Here is an 18,662-nt window from a genome sequence, read left to right as displayed (position 1 = left end):
CTCACTGCCTTACAGAATTACACTCCTAATACATGCTGAATACAATGACTAGAAAGCACAACTTGGTAAGGAAAAGTATTACAGTAGGCAGGCTTTATAGTAGTGCTTGTTGGTGCACCTGATTCCTGTTGTATTTCATAATACTAGAAATTATACCCTTTCCTTTATACTGCACAGTTAAGTACTCATATTTCTTGGTGGAAGGCCAAGAAAACAAAAAAGTGAATGGCAATACATCAGTGTCTTCTCATTTCATAAAGTTAGCCAGGTGACAGTTGAAGGTTCAGAGGTTTGTTTGCTGCCTAACCACTCACATTAATGTCTCCCACTACAAACTAGCTACATTCATTCATGATCTGTCTCCATAGTGTGAATATATGCATGGACCATTATCAGTCTTCCTCTTCATTTTGAGGTGTCTAAGTGTCCAGCAAGTGTATCTTCACCCTCCTCAAGGCTCAGGCACTGAGAGGGCTTCAGAATTGAGGAAAAAGTCAAGTTTTTGATGAGCTGAGAAAATAGTTTTTTTTTTTTTTATGTCATCAGCTATGAGTGCCATGTTCAAGTTAGCGTACTCTTCTACTTATTAGGACAGATTTAAAATATGCAGTTTAGAAGAAATGTACATACACCCACTGCAAATTGACTTAGGACCTATGCACAGAATTGCTATGGGAGAGTTGTCTGTCTTTGCTTTGTTATTCCACCTCTACCAAGTGAATTTTTTGGGCAAGAAGTAACTGGCAACTCCTATGGTGTTTGCGGGAGGTGGTGAAACACTCTGCACGTCAGTGCTTGCCCAGAAGCGAGAGTGGGAGTATATGTTCCCATCGCTCTGAGCTTGCACCCCCCCTTTTTTTTCGTATGCATTACTGTTTGCCCTGTTATTTTCCTAGAGTCGAGTTGTCATGCCTGGAAAGTACTGCTGAAGGGATGAGAGGGTCCGTATCATTGCATGGAGGCAGGATACTGTCCTTATCAACACGATTTGTGAACGTACTGGACGTGCAAAGTGGACCATCATGAAGAGTCTTGCTGCAGTGCGTGGCCTGCCACCTGATGTACCAGAGCACAAGCATGGCGGTGAAAAGAAGAGGATGACTTCCAGAGGTACAGATACGCTTCTGAAGAGGGAAGTAATCAAGAATCCTCAACTGACAGCAGGAGAATGGAAGAGAATGCATCCCCAGCTGTTACAAGATGTCGCAATTCGAACTATCCAACACCGCTTGCAGAAGGAGCTGGGTTTGCCAAGCCGCACCGCAGCCAAGAAACCGTTTCTCACTGACCGCATGAAGAAGCAGCGCGTTCAGTTGGCCAAGAAGTATGCACACAGGCCATCGAATGAGTGGAGAAAAGTGAAGTTTTCCGATGAAAACACATTTCAAGTGTTCCAAGTGTGTTCTGCCAAGGTTCATCACCCTGCCTCCCATAGTCGATATGACCCTGCATATACGGTGCCGACTGTTAAGCACCCACATTCAGTAATGATATGGGGGTGTTTCTCAGGTGAATTGGGAAGGGGAGGCCTCTATTTTCTTCTTAAGAACTTGATGATGTGGTGGCTGGTACATTCAAGTTCTGAAAGATCATTTGTTAAAGTTTTTTTTTCTATTCATGAGTATGACTTTTTCATGCACGATTCAGCTCCATGTCACAAGTCAAGAAAGGTGACAATATAGCCTCAGGATAATTGGATTGAGGTCCTTGACTGGCTTGGCAACAGTCCGGATCTGAATCCGATAGAAAACTGTTGGGCAAAGATAAAGAAAATCATGACAGAGAAGAAGACACCCAATCTGGGCAACCTCAAGACAGAACTGACACAATTTTTGGTGCAAAGAAATGTCCATAGATTACTTTAAAGATCTATGTGATTCCATGCCAAAATGCATCCAACTGGTCCTGAAAAACAAGGGAAACATGATTTCATATTGATGAATGGCATTTCATGAACAAACATTGTGATATACTCTGATTTCTGTGTTTTTTAATACCTTGTGGGGGGAGGTCCTAAGTCAGTTTGTGGTAGCTGTATAACTTAGTGTGGAAAAGTGTGTGTGAAACAGACTGAGAAGGGAAGTTTGTGAAATGGAGAGTGCTGATGAAAAAAAAGAATAGAGTGTACTGAGACCAAACTGTGGAAAAGTGATGGAAAAAAGTAAAATGCTTAGGAAAATTAAGCATCATTGTGAGTTAGTTAAGTGGTTGGTGGGGGCTTTCACCATCCACTCACTCAATGTAGTGTTGCTGTCAGGTGCCTGCTCTTTCCTCTCTTCCTTCCTTCTTTCCATCCTTCCTCTTCTGTCTTTCCTTCCTTCATCTTCAGTCTTTCCTTCCTTCATTCTTTCCTCTTCCTTCCTTTTGTGGGTGACTTTACACTGAGTGATAAGCCAAATGGTTTCCTGTGCACTGGGAAACCATTTACCTCGCTGAATGGTAACTATATAACCAAATAATTGTGCCTGGTGGTTTAGTGGGCAATTAAAGTGCTCCAATTGGATTGAACTGGTGCAGGTTCGTATCCAAGGGGTGGTTGGGGTTTACTGCTCATGTAATGCCATTCAGGGATGAATGAGGCTGGTCACTCTCATCTTAAATGTCAGGACCAACTTGCCTAACCCCAGGCTCCTACGCGTCTCGTGGGACAACACTGGATCAGATGATGAATGAATGTGAGTTCATTGTCATTGATGAGTAATCCTGGTCCATCCAGCTGAGCATACCCATCAACCATAGGCAAGCAACTTCTCCTGCTTGGTCATCCTATGCAGTGAATAGATAATCCCATGCTACGGACAGTGCTTCGCCACAGCTGGGTGTGGAGAACAATGTGGAGATCTGGTTCATGGATGGATGTCACAATTGTGTCTCCACCCAATTTACAGGGGCGCCATAGCTGTCTCTACATTGCCATTAATTAATGGTTACCACCCAGCATTATAAATGTTTTCCTGGGTTACAGGAAACCATTAAGGTTTTCACTCAGTGTAATGCCACCAAGAAGAGTTATAAAAATTGACAGGAATCATTTGGTTTCTTTATAAAGGCTCCACCACGTGTGCATGCGTCTGCCCAGGTCACCTAATGGCGGTTCTCCATGCTGTTCAATTTCTGGCAACTTCCCTGCTCATTCCTCTATCCCTGAGATCACACTCTATGACCCTGTCCCAGGTTTTTAAAGTCTGCCACTTGCTGCCCTACCTCCAACATTCACACTTTTCACTTTCTGCATCCAGTTATCCCCCATCCCCACCACATGCCTAAACCATCCCAGTCTGCCTCTCCTCATCACAATACCAATACACTCCAGTCCCATCCTTCCTCTCAACTCTTCCACTGTAAACCTAGCCCCCCCCCCAGGCCTTGCATTCAAGGAATGATGGGAGAAATTGGAAGAGAGGAGGGGAGACATGAAGAATGATAAAGGTGAAGGAAGAAGTAGGCAGTGCTACATCAAGTGAGTGGATGATGGTTGCCATCACCTACAACCTGCCATATTGAAATGATTAAAAGAGTGAAGAGTGTAAGTGCAAAAGCTCTGTAGGAATGCAATAAAAAATCACACAAAAAATGTATATAAATGGGGTACAACAAAATTTAATTATTTTGTACAGAAAGAACCATAGCCACTAAGAATGCTTTACTATGGCTGGAAACAAATTGAGCTGATAGCAGGTGACTTGGTACATGAGTAACAAAGGAGACTGCACAACTGAAATTTATAAACAAACTGGTGCTTCCTGGGTGGGGGACAGCAGTATACAGAAGTGACGAGGAGTGCCGTTCTGGTGCAGTTAATTATTATTTACTGTATATCAGCTGTTTGCATGTATTTATATTTTTCTATACCTTTTTATTTATGCTTATAGGTTTTTAATTGAAACTCCTGTTTGAGAGGAGCATATTGAGTTACATGGAGAGACAGACTAACAAACAAAGTGAAGGAGTGTGGTGGTGTGGATGTTGATGTGATAGAAAGCGTTAGGAAAAACACATTGAGGTGGTTCCGCTATATGGAGAGGATGGAGAGTGAGAGACTATCGTGGAGAATGTATGTGAGTGAGGTGGAGGTGGGCAGAGGGAGGGGGGAGACCAAGGATGAGATGAAAGGATGGAGTGGCAAGGTATATGAGAGAGGGGTGTTTGAGCTTGGGGTAGGGCAGCAAAATGGCAGGGGACAGGCCAACATGGAGGCAATTTGTTTGTGGCCACCCCTTATGGGATTAAGGCATCTGGCAGTAGATAGATAGAATTTAAACACCATAATGTATATTTCATGTTACTTATTTTAGTCTCTCTCTCTCTCTCTCTCTCTCTCTCTCTCTCTCTCGTACTCCTACAGTCCGTTGATAACACATATGGTCATCTTTTTTCAGTATTATTGTCAGTTTAATTCTCAGACACTTTTTTTGGCATTGTGCCTATGTGCTTTTTTTTTTTTTTTTTAACTATGTCCATGTCATCTCATGTGGCTTGTTGTTAGACAGAATATAATAAAAGATGTTAGTATGTTGGTGGGGTTAAAGTATCCCGTGTTGTCTCTGCAGGTTCATATAAAAGATGAAGTTGATATCAAAGAAGAGGAATTATTTGAAGAGCCAATGGAGGGTATGGAACAAGAAGATATGATTGTAGTGGATGGAGGAACCTCAGAATTCATCCAGCCTTCTTGTCAGCCAGCTTCAGACCCTCTTGATGTGGGTAGTAAGCCCTCACTGTTCACCAAAACTCCTGTCATAGAGCCTCGTCATATCATCTTACCAGAACAGTCTCTCAGCAGTGGATGTGTTCAGCAGAAAAGTCAAGAGAAAAAGTAAGTTTCGTCTTTATCAAAACTTTTCTCTTTATTTTCTTTCCATTTTATTACAGCACTGGACTATAGAAAAAGCACAGGCTAGTCTGTACTAAATAACATTTACTGTAGTAAAGCCAGGTACTTTAGTACAATTTAGTTAAAGTGGACACTGTTATCTTCTTCAGTATCTGATCCATATAATTAAAAGCTTCTCTCATGTTTGTCATCAGTTACTGTGAAGTGGAGATAGTGTGAAGTGTGTGAAGTCAGGTATGAATGTATATGGATGATGTAAAGGAAGTGAGCTATTGGTGAGTGATGAATGGCAGAAGGTAACAAAAGAGTACGTAATAGTTCAGGAGCCTTAGATCATATGTAGATGGAACCTGGACCAAAAAAAAAAAAGTAAAAAGCTGATTTTTTCAGGAGAGGTACAGTCAACCCCCACTATTCACGGGACTGCTGTTCGCGGGTTCTCATATTCACAGATTTTTCTGGGAAGTCATCAGCTATGTAATTTACCATAACTTCTTATAACCATATCCATTAAAAAATTATTTATTACATTTTTTTATTCAGTAATTCATGATATATTTGTGATATCAGTATTTTATGCTGTTTACAGGTCCTAGAAATGGTTATTAAGGTCTTTGTGCACATTGCCACGGGAGTCCATGGGAGTCAGCAACAAAATTATCCTAAAGTCTTATAACTGTACCCATTAACAACTTCTTTATTACTAAAGTATTGTATACAGTAGTACAGTATATGTTTGTGATGTATGATGTTGGTTTTGGTTCCCTAAAATGGTTTTTAAGGGCCTACAGGGGTAATTTGATACTGTATGGGCATTTTCTGGGGTAGCTTCCAAAATTCATGGATCCCCCCCATTCTCAGGGGTCTGTGTCCCCTAACCCCCTTGAATATGAGGGGGGGAAACCTGTACTTGAATCCCTCTTGAGTCAAAATAAACAGTCTCCAAAGGCATCACATGAACTAACTGTGTGGTGGTCAGAAGTCCAAGATGACCAGCATCATGTATAATGTGGATGGTTATTCACAGTAGACCTTCACTTTAGCAGGCCTCGGTAGACCAGATATTGGATTTAATGGACACTTCGAAGGCCCCTGGACAAACCATCAGATATACTGGATGCCATCAATTAACCCGTGGATTGTGCAATTGCCCTTTTTTATCCCACCTTGTGGTGTGCAAAAAAAAAAAAAAAAGTTTTTGTTTATTATAAATTTGAAGATAAACATCCAGGCCATCATCTGGTGAAAAAAAAAAAAATCTCTTTCCCTCCATCTTTGTGTAGCGCCATGGGTAATTTTGCATAGGGGTGTAGTGAAAAAAAAATAATAATAATAGTTATTGTTTATTATACACTTGAAGATAAACATCCAGGGCATCATCTAGTGAAAAAAAAAAAAAAATCTCTCTCTCCGTCTTTGCATAGCGCTAAGCGTAAGTTTTAGAGGTGGAGTAGTTAGCGGTAATGCACAGCCACTGGAATGTTAGCACAGCCTGAGCTGTGGCTCGCAGCACGACGTTTCCCAGCCTGAACTGTGGCTCGCAAAGCAACGCATTCCAGCTTGAGCTGTGGCATGCAATCCACGGGTTAGATGGGAAAACACCACACGGACCTCTGGGCAACTCTTGGCCCACCGGATACTTTTTAGCCTTTAATGTATAATATCTGCTACATGGGGTGCGTGATGCATGCCTGCTAGATTGCTTCCCGCAAACAGGGTGATTCAGAATGCAGTTACCAACATTGGCTGTGGTTCTTCCCACCCACTTGGGCTAGGTTGGGGAGGAGCAGGCTGGAAGTGGTGGCTTGTTGGGGTACTTCTGGTAGGCCTGGGTTGGACAGAGGGCTGTGGAGACAGTGCACTGCACATGGTCAACCTCAGTCTTGCTGTGTCTTTCATTGTGTTAATATCCCAGTCTGCACTTCTCATGTCTTCTGAGTGTGGCAAGTGTTTTCCCATAATGATTGTGACAAATGGTTTCTTGTAAGGAATCTTCTAGTACCTCCTCTACTAACAAAGGAAAGAGGAGGATTATGACCATTGCTGAAAAGATGGAAATGATCATGGTGCATGACAAAGGCACAAGCAGGAACAGCCTTATTTGTAAATACTGTACAGTAATCTCTTATCCTTTTGTCACAATATCCGGCCTATCGTAATATCAGGGTCTTGCTGTTTGGCTGTATTAAAATTATATGCGGCGATATTAGGCAATATCTGACTCAGGAATGGGAAGCAGTCACCGGTACTGTGTATTTTTGGGTGGTAATGCATATTATCTGGCTCAGACATGGGACATAATTGTTGCGTGGGCAGACCCCCGCAGCGCACAACATACTCCAGCTAATCACAGTGGGTTACAAGAGTGGCCCACCTGACGTGCCAAACCCACCATTGCCCAGGGCTGCCATTCAGTGAAAATTCATCTGCTAGTCATTAAACAAATAATTATCGATGACGTCTGTGGTAGTCTGTGACGTCGTTCCTCCGGAAGTCAAAAAAATTCAACATTTTTATCTGTGGGCTTTTGGGGGTACAGTAAACCCTCATTATACGATGGGGTTCTGTTCCTGAAAACCCCATCGTAAAGCAATCCATGGTATAGCAATCCCATTATAACATGGAGTCAATGGGGATACGTTCCCAGATGTGCCTAAACTCTCACATACACACACCATAGCACTCTATCTATCTATCTATTGCCAGACGCCTCAATCCTGTTTGGGGTGGCCACAAACAAATCGCCTCCAAGTCGCCCTGTCCCCCGCCATTTCACTGCCCTGCTCCCAACTCACACCCCCCTCTCTCATATACCTCTCCACCCCATCCCTCCATCTCATCCTTGGCCTCCCCCTCCCTCTTCCCCCCTCCACCTCACTCACATACACTATCTTTGTCAGTCTTTCACCCTCCATCCTCTCCACATGGCCAAACCACCTCAGTGTGTTCCTAATAATGCTTCCTATCACATCCACATCCACACCACAACGCTCCTTTATATCATCATTCGTCAGCCTGGTTCTCCATGTGACTCCACAAGCTCCTCTTAAATAACTCATTTCCACTGCTCTCACTCTTGACTTGTGTCCTTCCAACAATGTCCAAGCTTCACTTCCGTACGTTAGAGTTGGTATCACAATACTGTCATGTAGTAACTTTTTCACTTCCATGCTCACTTCTCTGTTTCTTATCACTGCTTTCAAAGAACCAGCAACCTTTCTTCCCTGCTGTACCCTTTCAAGCACTTCACCCTCCAAACCTCCATCCTTACTCATCACACTACCCAAGTACTTAAACATACTCACATTTTCCAATTCCTCACCATCCAACCTCGCTGTACATTCACTAACTTCACCTCTCTCAAAGACCATCACTTTACTCTTCCCTACATTCACCTTTAGATTCCGTTTCTTACACACTCTCTCAAACTCATCCACCAAACCTTGCAGCTCCCCTTCCTCTTAACAACACAGTATCATCTGCAAACAACAGTACAGGGAGTTTCCAAACACTATCCTCTCTCACCAGGGCCACTCCAACATCCACTACCCTACCTTGTACCTCTTTTATTACCCCATCCATGTACAGATTGAACAACCATGGAGACATGACACATCCCTGTTTCAAACCAACTTTCAAAGAGAAAAATTCACGTAGTTCACCATCCACACGCACTGCAGTCTTCGCACCATCGTACATACTCTTCACAGCATTCAACAACTTCCCATCTACTCCATATATTCTTAACACTTTCCACAATCCTTGTCTATCCACCCTGTCATATGCTTTCTCCAAATCCATGAAAGCCGCATACAACTTCTTTCCCTTCTCTAGAAACTTTTCCACTAAAGATCTAAGAATGTATATCTGATCTACACAACCTCTTCCCTTCCTAAAGCCTCCCTGTTCTTCTCCAACTAATTTCTCTGTTCTTTCTCTAACTCTGTCTATAAGTATCCTACCATACACTTTTCCTATTATACTAAGAAGACAAATGCCCCTATGATTACCACACACTTCTTTTTCCCCTTTTCCTTTGTCTATCTATCTATCTATTGCCTGATGCCATAATCCCGTTAGGGGTGGCCAATTGACTCTGAGTTATTTGTTTTACAGGAAGGGGCACTAATCCTCCACCAACCCACTTGATGACACGTAGGGAGCACGTAATTGTTTGGTTATATGGTTACCACCCAGCGTTGTAAATGGTTTCTTGGCTTACATGAAACCATTAGGCTTGTCACTCAATGTACAGCCACCTGTAAAGGAAAGAAAAGCAATAAGAAGTGACAGGAAAGATGGGAGAAACAGGAAGAGAGGAGGGCAGGCACAGAAAAAGAATGATAAAGGCTGAGGAAGAAGTAGGCAGCACTACATCAAGTGAGTGGATGATGGTCGCCACCACCTACCACTACTTTTCCTTTGTACAAGGGAATAATTATACCTGACTTCCAATCCTCCGGGACTCTACCCTCCTCCCAGGCCAATCTGCACATCTTCCACATCCATTCTACTACTATCTCTCCCCTATGTGCATTTTATAACCACTGTATTTAATACAAGAACACTAAACAACTACTTTATTTAATACCAGAACACTAAAAGTTGAAAATAATGAATAGTGTACTTGTGCATGGCCTCTTCTGACAACTGTGGTCATCCCAGCTCCCTCCAAAAGGAAGAGTGTCACAGTATATTTCATTCACTGGATAATGCCATTACTGTACTAAAACAGCCACAGACTGTGTCTGGGATAATGTTACAGTGTTAGCAGAGTTCAATGAGATAATTTTTTTTTATTCTGTAGCCATCCGCGGATATTCAAAACTGTGAATGTTAAAGTCGCGAATGTTAAGGGATGACTGTATATAGATATAGATATAGATATACAGTATATATTTTAATGCAAGGAAGAAGGAACCAAAGGCCAGGAGCCCACAAACCATTCCTTCCAAGAAAAAAAAAAAAAATCTCTCTATCTACTGCCAGATGCCCATAATCCCATAAGGAGTGGCCATTTGACTTTGAGTTATTTGTTTTACGGGAAGGAGCACTAACCCTCCACCAACCCACTATTTAACACATAGGGAGCACATATGGTTTGGTTATATGGTTACTACCCAGCGTTGTAAATGGTTTCTTGGCTTACAAGAAATCATTTGGCTTCTCACTCAATATAAAGCCACCTGTAAAGGAAAGAAAAGCAATAAGAAGTGACAGGAAAGATGGGAGAAATAGGAAGAGAGGAGGGCAGGCACAAAATAAGAATGATAAAGGCTAAGGAGGAAGTAGGCAGCACCACATCAAGTGAGTGGATGATGGTCGCCACCACCTACCACAAAAAAAAAAAAAAAAAAAAAAAAAAAAAGAGCCAAATTCAAGATCCGTTCATTTTGAAATGCCTGTACACACTGCGTTTGAAAGACTGGAGATCATAGGAAGTTGGAAATTCAGACAGAGGGAGACAGTTCCAGAGTTGACCAGTTGCATAAATGAAGGACTGGGAATAACAGTTAACTCTTGCATGAGAGTTGGACAGAAAAGGGGTGAGAGTTTGTGGCTAAACGGGTGCCACGCACCTGTCGTAGAGGTGGAGGGATGCAAGCAGACAGTTCAGAAGAGCAGTGACCATTGAAGTAGCGATAGAAAAGAGATAAAGATGCAACAGTGCGGCAAAGAGACAGAGGTTGAAGGGAGCCAGTAAGAGGAGGAGAGTTGATAAGACGAAAAGTCTTTGACTCCACTGTACTGAGAAGAGCTGTATGTGGGAGCCTTCCCACACATGAGAGTTGTACTCTACACAGGGGCGCATAAATCTCATGTTTAAAGTCAACAACTGTGCAAGGGTAAAGAAGATACGGAGTCAGCTTAGCACACCTAATCTCTTGAAAGCAGATTTGACAAGAGATGTAATGTGATCCGAGATGTAATGTGATCTTTCCAAGATAAGTCCTGAGTGAATGAAACCCCAAGCACGTTCAAGGATGATGCAGGATTGAGCTGGATATTATTAAACATTAGTGGGTACTCCTGTGGAAGTTTTTGTTGGGTTGATAGGTGTAAGAACTGAGTCTTTAATGCATTAAAAACAACAAGATTATTTTTACCCCAGTCAGAGATATGAGCCATGTCAGACATTAGGTATGCCATAGCCTCATCCCTTATTTGTTGAAGTAACTGCAGAGATGGATGTTGCGGGAACCGAATGGAAAGGTGAAGGGTGGAATCATCAGCGTACGAGTGGATAGGGTTAGATGTACAGCTTAGAAGGTCACTGATGAATAAAAGGAAGAGAGTTTGTGATAGAACAGAGCCCTGAGGAACACCACTGTTGATAGATCTATAGGAGAAGAACGATGGCCATCTACAACAGTGGCTATAGAATGACCAGAAAGGAAGCTATAGATGAAGGCATTGATAGAAGGATAGAAACCATGAGAGGGCAGTTTGGAAATTAAAGATTTATGCTAAACTTGATCGAAAGCCTTTAAGATGTCGAGTGCAATGGCAAAGCTTTCGCCAAAGTCTCGAAAGGAGGATGACCACGAGTCTGAAAGGTGGGCAAGATGATCACCAGTGGAGCGTCCCTGACTGAACCCATACTGACGATCAAAACGAAGATTATGGTAGGAAAGATGCTTTAAAATTTTTCTGTCAAGAATTGACTCAAAAAACTTTTGAGACACAGGATGTTAAAGCAATTGGCTGATAGTTAGAAGGTTGGGAATGGTCACCCTTCTTTGGGACTGGCTGAATGAAAGCAAACTTCCAGCAAGAAGGAAAGGTACAAGTTGATAGACAAAGGCAAAAGAGTTTACCTAAGCAGGGCGTAAGCACAGAAGCACAGTTCTTGAGGACAACAGGAGGGAGTCCATCAGGCCCATATGCCTTGTTAGTATTAAGGCCAGTGATGGCAGAAAATACATCAGCTGAAGTTGTTTTAATGTCAGCCTGAGGAAGTCAGAGGGAGATGGAGGAACAGCACCAGAATCGACTAAGGTGGAGTTGGAGGAGAAAGTCTGAGCGAAGAGATCTGCTTTATTAGGAGAAGAAATAGTTGCAGAGCCATCAGAGTAGAAAAGAGGATGGATGGATGATGAGGTAAAGTTGTTAGAAAGGTTTTTGGCAAGGTGCCAGAAGGAGTGGGAAGAATTCGAATTGGAGAGTTGAGGGCATTTTGTACGGATAGAATTATTTTTAGCAGAGTGAAGAACAGAGAGCACAATTCCGTGCAGGAACATAAAAAAGATGTGATTCAGGGGTGGGTTGGCTCTGGTACCTTATATAGGCCCTCTCCTTGTTGTGGACAGCATTAGAACAAGGGTGATTAAACCAAGGCTTTCTTGCATTAGTCAAAGGATATAAGAAGGGAATGTATGCTTCCATTCCCAAGAGAATAACCTTTGTAATGTGCAAGGCACACTCAGATGGATCCTGGCCATGGAAGCAATAATCATTGCAGGGAAAATCAAAGAAGTACTGCCTGAGGGCCTCCCAGTCCACAGCTCCAAAGTGCCATGATTGACATTTCTTTGGAGGGTCCACAGGCTGTACCGGAGCAATAGGACAGGTTAACCCCTAAATACCGAAGCACGTCAATGTACGTGTTGACCACTTTAGCCATCTTGGCTGAATCACATCAGTATAGCGCGCCTTGTAAAAAACTATCTCCACATTTCTCCGCCTCGATTGTGACGTATATCCCTTCAAGCCAATGAAAACTAACCCCTTCGGCCTCAGGTTGAGTGATCTGGCCACTCTGGGGGAAGGGGGGGCCATCCCCCCTCTTGGCCCACCCATTGCCTGAATGTTTCATCATCTGTCACATAATAACCCTCTCTGAAGACCCTCCCACCCCTCTGTACGCCGCAATTGGACGTTATTAGTCGAAGTTTACCCCTCCCCCAACCACGAGGCCCATTCCATCCTCCTTCAGCCCCCCCCACTTTCCACCCCTACCTTGTATACCCCTACCTAGTATACCCCTACCTACCCTACCCCCTCCCTCACTTTCGGCCCCATACTACCCTCCTACCCCCAATAAACCATCATGTGATAGCGAGCACGCAGCTTGGCTTGCTGTCCTCCCCCTACACCTCCCCTCCCCCACTCCTCGCATCCCCAACACATGTACACATGGTATATATGTATTGCCTCTTTTTTTTTTTTTTTTTTCCCGTACCTGAACATAATAAATGCTTCTCTGTATACTATTCTATACATGCAAGCATGTGCAATCACAGGCATCTGAGCCTCAGCCCCCCACCACCACCCAGCCCCCTCCCCCCACCACCACCCAGCCGCATCCCTCCACCACCACCCCTCCACCTTGATACATCTATTACTCCCCATATATGAATTTATCTCTCCGCACCTGTAAACACACCTGCTTGCACGGTTGATATGCTAAATCACATAGATTTTGTTTGTTTCAACTGGCCAAATTGGTTGTTACCATAGTTGTTACCATAAATGATCTCCCAGGGTTCAATGTACTTGTTGTGGGTCTTCTCCCCGATCGAATTTTATCTCCCCACACGTACATACACATCTGTTTTCATAGTAGTTGGTCAGGAACAAACTATAGTGCTCTACTTTGATGAGAAAAGATGGTTTTATCCAACCTCCATACCTACAGACCTTCTCCCCATAGGGTACTTTATCTCCCCAAAAGCAAGTAATCTCCCCACACCCCAAAACACCTGTTCTCGGGTTGGTGTGACATATGATATTCCAGTGACCTATTTCAGTAATAGAAATAGTTAGTTATCAAAACTTATGGGGGCTTTCAAAAATTTTGGGGTAATTACTGTATTTAATTTTTTTTTCAACTTTGACTCTCGATTGTGCGGTAACCATTAGGCCTAGGGGGCGCTGATTGCGCTGTCAGGTGCGTAAATTCTTCCTCTTTAGCCAGAACATATTGATTTTTCCCTTGGTGAAAGTTGAAAAAACACCCCTGAATTACGGTTCCAGTGGCAGACGAGCCAGATCAAATTGCGGTATTTAGGGGTTAAGATAATAAGGTTGTGATCGGAGGAGCCCGACGGAGAGGAAAGATAACAGTATATGCAGAAGGATTAGTTGTAAGGAAAAAGTCAAGTATGTTGGAGCTCTCTCCTAGGCAGTCAGTGATATGGTTAGGATGCTGTACAAACTGCTCTAGGTCATTAACCCCTCACGACCGATGCCGCACGATTGTGCTTTTGTGTAGTTTGACGCGCCAGCCTATCTGGCATGATTGCTAAAGACACACAAAAACCTGGGGGAGGGTAACTTCGCCCCTTTGGTGACGTATATGGGATCAGACTAATGAGAGCTAGAGTGTCTGGGGTGGTATGGCATGATTGGCCCCCTAAGTTGGGGGAGAAGGAACCCCTCCCCCCCCCCACCACCGTCACTTTACCTCCCCTCAGCCCCATTGTGTCATCCCCACATTGTCCCCTCCCAACCAACCATACCCCAACATTCCCCCTACAGCGGTGTGTGCATAGCAACCCTTCTCCCCTCTCCCTCCTCCCCCTCCCTCCTCCCCTATCCCTCCATCCTCTTCCCCCCTCCAGCCATACACACTCCACCTCCACTTTTCTCCTGGCTTGTTTTGTTGCTGTGGGCATATGCCACACTGACAGCTTGTCCTACCAACTCTAGGGAACACTTCACATTGACATTAGTTATGTATATATGATTATTTACCGTAAATACTGTAATGCATTTTCTGTACATTTTCTGTTTTCGCCCATGGGGTATTGGTAACTTTTTTGCATCTTCAACAGGCGATTGTGCGATAACTATTTGGTCAGTCTGGCTGAAACATACATTTTCAGGTGTGTAAATTCAGTCTCTTGAAATGTGGAAGAAATATTTTTACCTTGGTGAAAGTTGAATAATCGACCCTGTTTTACGGCTGGAGGGACAGACCTGCTGAGCGAATTGCGTACTTTAGGGGTTAAGGACAGAAAAGATGTAGGCTTGTTCACCAGGTGGATCAGTGAAAGGAAAAGAGAGCCAAAGGTGGTGGTGAACATTGAAATCTCCTAGAATGGAGAGTTCAGAGGAGGGAGAAATGGATAGAATGTGTTCCATCGCAGAAATAAGATAGTCAAAGAATTTTTCATAGTCAGTAGAATTAGGGGATAAGTAAACAGCACAGATATATTTAGTCAGAGAATAACAGGAAAGCCGAAGCCAGAGAGTAGAGAATTCAGAAGAATGGGGAGTATTAGGGGGCAAAACTAATCGGTTAGGTTAGGTTAGGTTAGAACACAGTATGCTTTGATGTGTCCAGTCGGTGAGATTGTATGTAAACACACTATCTTGGGAGTCTTGACCCGTGGATTGCGAGCCGCAGCTCAGGCTGTGCTGGCCGTGCATCACCATTAACTACCACACCCCAACACAAACTTATGCATGGTGCTATGCAAAGACAGGGAGAGAGAGAGAGAAAGATTTTTTCTTTTCACCAGATGATGCTCTGGATGTTTATCTTCAAGCTTATCCATCATCCATCATCCAATCCAGAAACTTTTTTTTTTTTTCCATTATTTTTTCACTACTCCCCTACATAAACTTACGCATGGGCCTATGCAGAGATGGAGAGAAAGAGATTATTTTTTTTACCAGATGATGCCCTGGATGTTTATCTTCAAGTTTATAATAAACAAAAACTAAAAAAATAATTCTACTTATGTCTTGGACTATTTGATAAAAAGAAGAGTATCAAAGCATTTTATTAAGAAAAAAAAAAATTTAGAGATTGCATCCATTGGACTTTCATCAGCATGGAATGCCCCAATATATGAGGTCTGTCCTTTTCAGCATATGCCGCTTGAGCTACTATGAGGAACGAGAACTGCTGAAGAGACTAGAACATGGACACCTCTCATCTCACCTTCACAGACTGAGACGCAAGCTGGCAGTCAGGTGGGTTGGTTCTCACTTGCCATGTCTTGAGATGTAACGGTTCTTTTACACTGGATTACTGAGCCACCTACACTATGATAATTGCTTTAACTTTCAGAATTTAGCACCAATTTATTTCCACTTCACTTGCAGGCTCTCTTCCCTGTTTTTTATCACATCTTTCAAGGAACCAGCAACCTTTCTTGTTGTACCCTTTCAAGCACTTCATCCTCTAAACTTCCATCCTTACTCATCACACTACCCAGGTACTTAAATGCACTCACATTTTCCATTTCCTCCTCATCCAGCCTCATTGTACATTCACTGACTTCACTTCTTTCACAGAGTATAACTGTACTCTTCCCTACATTCACCTTTAGATTCTGTTTCTTATGGAACAGAAATCAGGAGTGAGAGCAGTGGAAATGAGTTATTTGAGAGGAGCCTGTGGAGTCACATGGAGAGACAGATTGACAAATGAGGATGTGAAGGAGCATTGTGGTGTGGATGTGGATGTGATATGAAGCATTAGGAGGAACACATTGAGGTGGTTTGGCCATGTGGAGAGGATGGGAAGTGAGAGACTGATGAGGAGAGTATATGTGAGTGAGGTGGAGGGGGAGAGAGGAAGGGGGAGGTCAACGATGAGGTGGAGGGATTGAGTAGAGGGGTATATGAGAAAGGGGGAAGTGAGCTGGGAGTAGGGCAGTGAAATGGCAGGGGATAGGACGACATGGAGGTGAATTGTTTGTGGCCACCCCTTATGGGATTGAGGCAACTGGCAATAGATAGAAAGACAGATTATTTCCATTCCTTCCATGTGTTGTTTTGTGTGAGGAGACCGTAACCCCAGTCAAACAGGGCATTACTCTTAATGCAAATAGAAATTTGATGACAAAGCTTCAAACTTCATTTTGATCCTGACTCTCTGCACCAATAAAACTTAGGGTTGCCCACTGTGCACTCCAAAAAACTCTCCTCAAACTGTATTCATTAACCCGTTGAATCCCGCCTTCGGCATGGCGCCAACAGTGCAAAAAGTCCCGCTTAATCCCACCGACATGATGGTGCAAACAGCTAAATTCGAGCGCTGTAGTGTGTCTCAAACTGCATCAGTCTAGCTGATTTTTTGTTAAGGAGTAGCTTAATGTATTGGCAACACTATGTCTAAGCACTTGTAGCACTGAGTTGGGTTCTCTGCCTGGGTGGGTAACATCAGTGTGGCACTGTCTGTCATAGCATTAGGATGTCGCGAAAATCACGCCAAGTTTCCACCTCATTGGCTGGGGGGGGGGGGAGGTCACAGTCCCCTCTGTGCCTTCATTTAGTGCTTCTTCAGAAGAGGAAGATGTGGATGACTCTTCTGGGGAGGAATATGAGCCAGTGGAGGAGGATAATAAGAACGAGGAATCCCGCATTCTCCCCTCCCTTCCAGCTGGGAGGGAAAACGTCGCTCATGGCTTGGGAAACTGGGTTAAAAACATGACGGACAGCCATCCTGCTCTTATTTCTCCTATAAGGAGTACTTTTTTTTGCTTTTTCTTGATTTATATGTCCTTTTGGATCGTTTTATGCAATAAAAATTTTTTCTGTTTGGGCTGGGATTGGGTGGGATATAATTGCAAAAATGCCTGGGGTTGTACGGGTTAAAGCTCATCATTGTTGTCATCATCGTTGTTGTAACCTCCACCACTACCAGGATCCAGAGAGCCAGAAAAAATCTGATAGAACAAGATACTGACCAAAATTTGGCCAGTTGAATGGAGCACATTCCCATTCTTTCACCATTCAAGCTCCCAGAATCCTGGCTCCACCTGACAGGTCCAAATTATAAGGAAGAAACCAAATTATTTAAATAGCACACCAACTAACCGACATTGCGTGATCACGTCAGGAGTGCTGTGTGGACCCACGAACGCATAGAGCCCAATTAAATGGGTGGAAATTTTACTTTTTAGAAACACTAATTTTATCTAAGTTTACCAGAGAATTTACATTCTTATTGTTGCAGGATGTAAAGAAAACATAACATTTCTCAGCTGATGATTCATATTCTAACTCACTTTGTAAACAACAAGTAAATGAAGGAAGGAAGGAGAGCTACTTCATTGCTTCTACCAAAATGTCTGGACATAGGTAAGTTATTGTTTATACATTGCTGCATTTGGGACTTCTTATAGTGAGCGATGGTAAAAATGACACATAAAGACTTGTTTTAATGTGTGAAATTATTGATTTGAGGGAAAACCACATTCTGTCACTTTTATTATCAGTGAAAATATGATGCCAATTTAAATGGGCTCTATGGAGCTCAGTCAGGGCACTGCTGCCTAAGGAGAATACTTGAATCAAAATACTTGTTCACTTTTAATGCTTGTGTTACTTTATTTTGATTATATCTGATATATTCTTATCCCCAAGGGTCAATATGTGTATGAATATATATTTAGGATCCTAAAAAATTGTTTGTTGCGTAATATATTTTTACTTTTACTAATGTTTATAATAACTGGGTCTTTTCTCAATATTACAATGTATTCTCGGGTAACACACCTGATCCTTTTTCTTGCATACCTTCTTATGGGCATGTGTTTTCTCTTTCAGAAATCTGAGAGATGTTGAAGAGGCAGTCAACTACCTGTTTTCATTACCTGATGAAGAAAATGCCACAGGCATCGAAATTGCTTTGGAGCCTCCAGAAGATGGGGAAGAATCTGATGTAGACGACCCTAGTGAGGATATAGCTGTTGTGGAGCAAGAAAATGTCCGATTGCTGGGAGCAAGACTTCTGGCACAACCCCCCCATATAAATCTGACAAACCGAAACAGTCGCACTGAGCCTTCTTCTGCATGGGGTGCATCAATTTTTGAAGAGCAGGAAGAGTTTGAGCGTGATGAGCATGTAACTGACGTTGGCCCACCGAGG

General features: G+C 43.0%; 1 protein-coding gene across 1 annotated transcript in view; it reads left to right on the top strand.

Annotated features, from left to right (window-relative positions):
* Positions 1-18,662, top strand: part of Atac2 (Ada2a-containing complex component 2) — an 85,722-nt gene that overhangs the window by 32,497 nt on the left and 34,563 nt on the right. Inside the window, exons 8-9 of the mRNA XM_080284905.1 lie at positions 4,551-4,816; positions 15,653-15,757. Of these exons, the coding sequence (XP_080141031.1) occupies positions 4,551-4,816; positions 15,653-15,757 (371 nt within the window). The remainder of the gene's footprint in view (positions 1-4,550; positions 4,817-15,652; positions 15,758-18,662) is intronic.

This window comes from Coenobita brevimanus, chromosome 103 (assembly GCF_032717465.1).
Source record: "Coenobita brevimanus isolate Jiangsu-jjx chromosome 103, ASM3271746v2, whole genome shotgun sequence".
NCBI classification, from domain to species: domain Eukaryota; kingdom Metazoa; phylum Arthropoda; class Malacostraca; order Decapoda; family Coenobitidae; genus Coenobita; species Coenobita brevimanus.
Note: the sequence above shows the minus strand (reverse complement) of the source record. Positions and strands in the feature narration are given on the sequence as shown.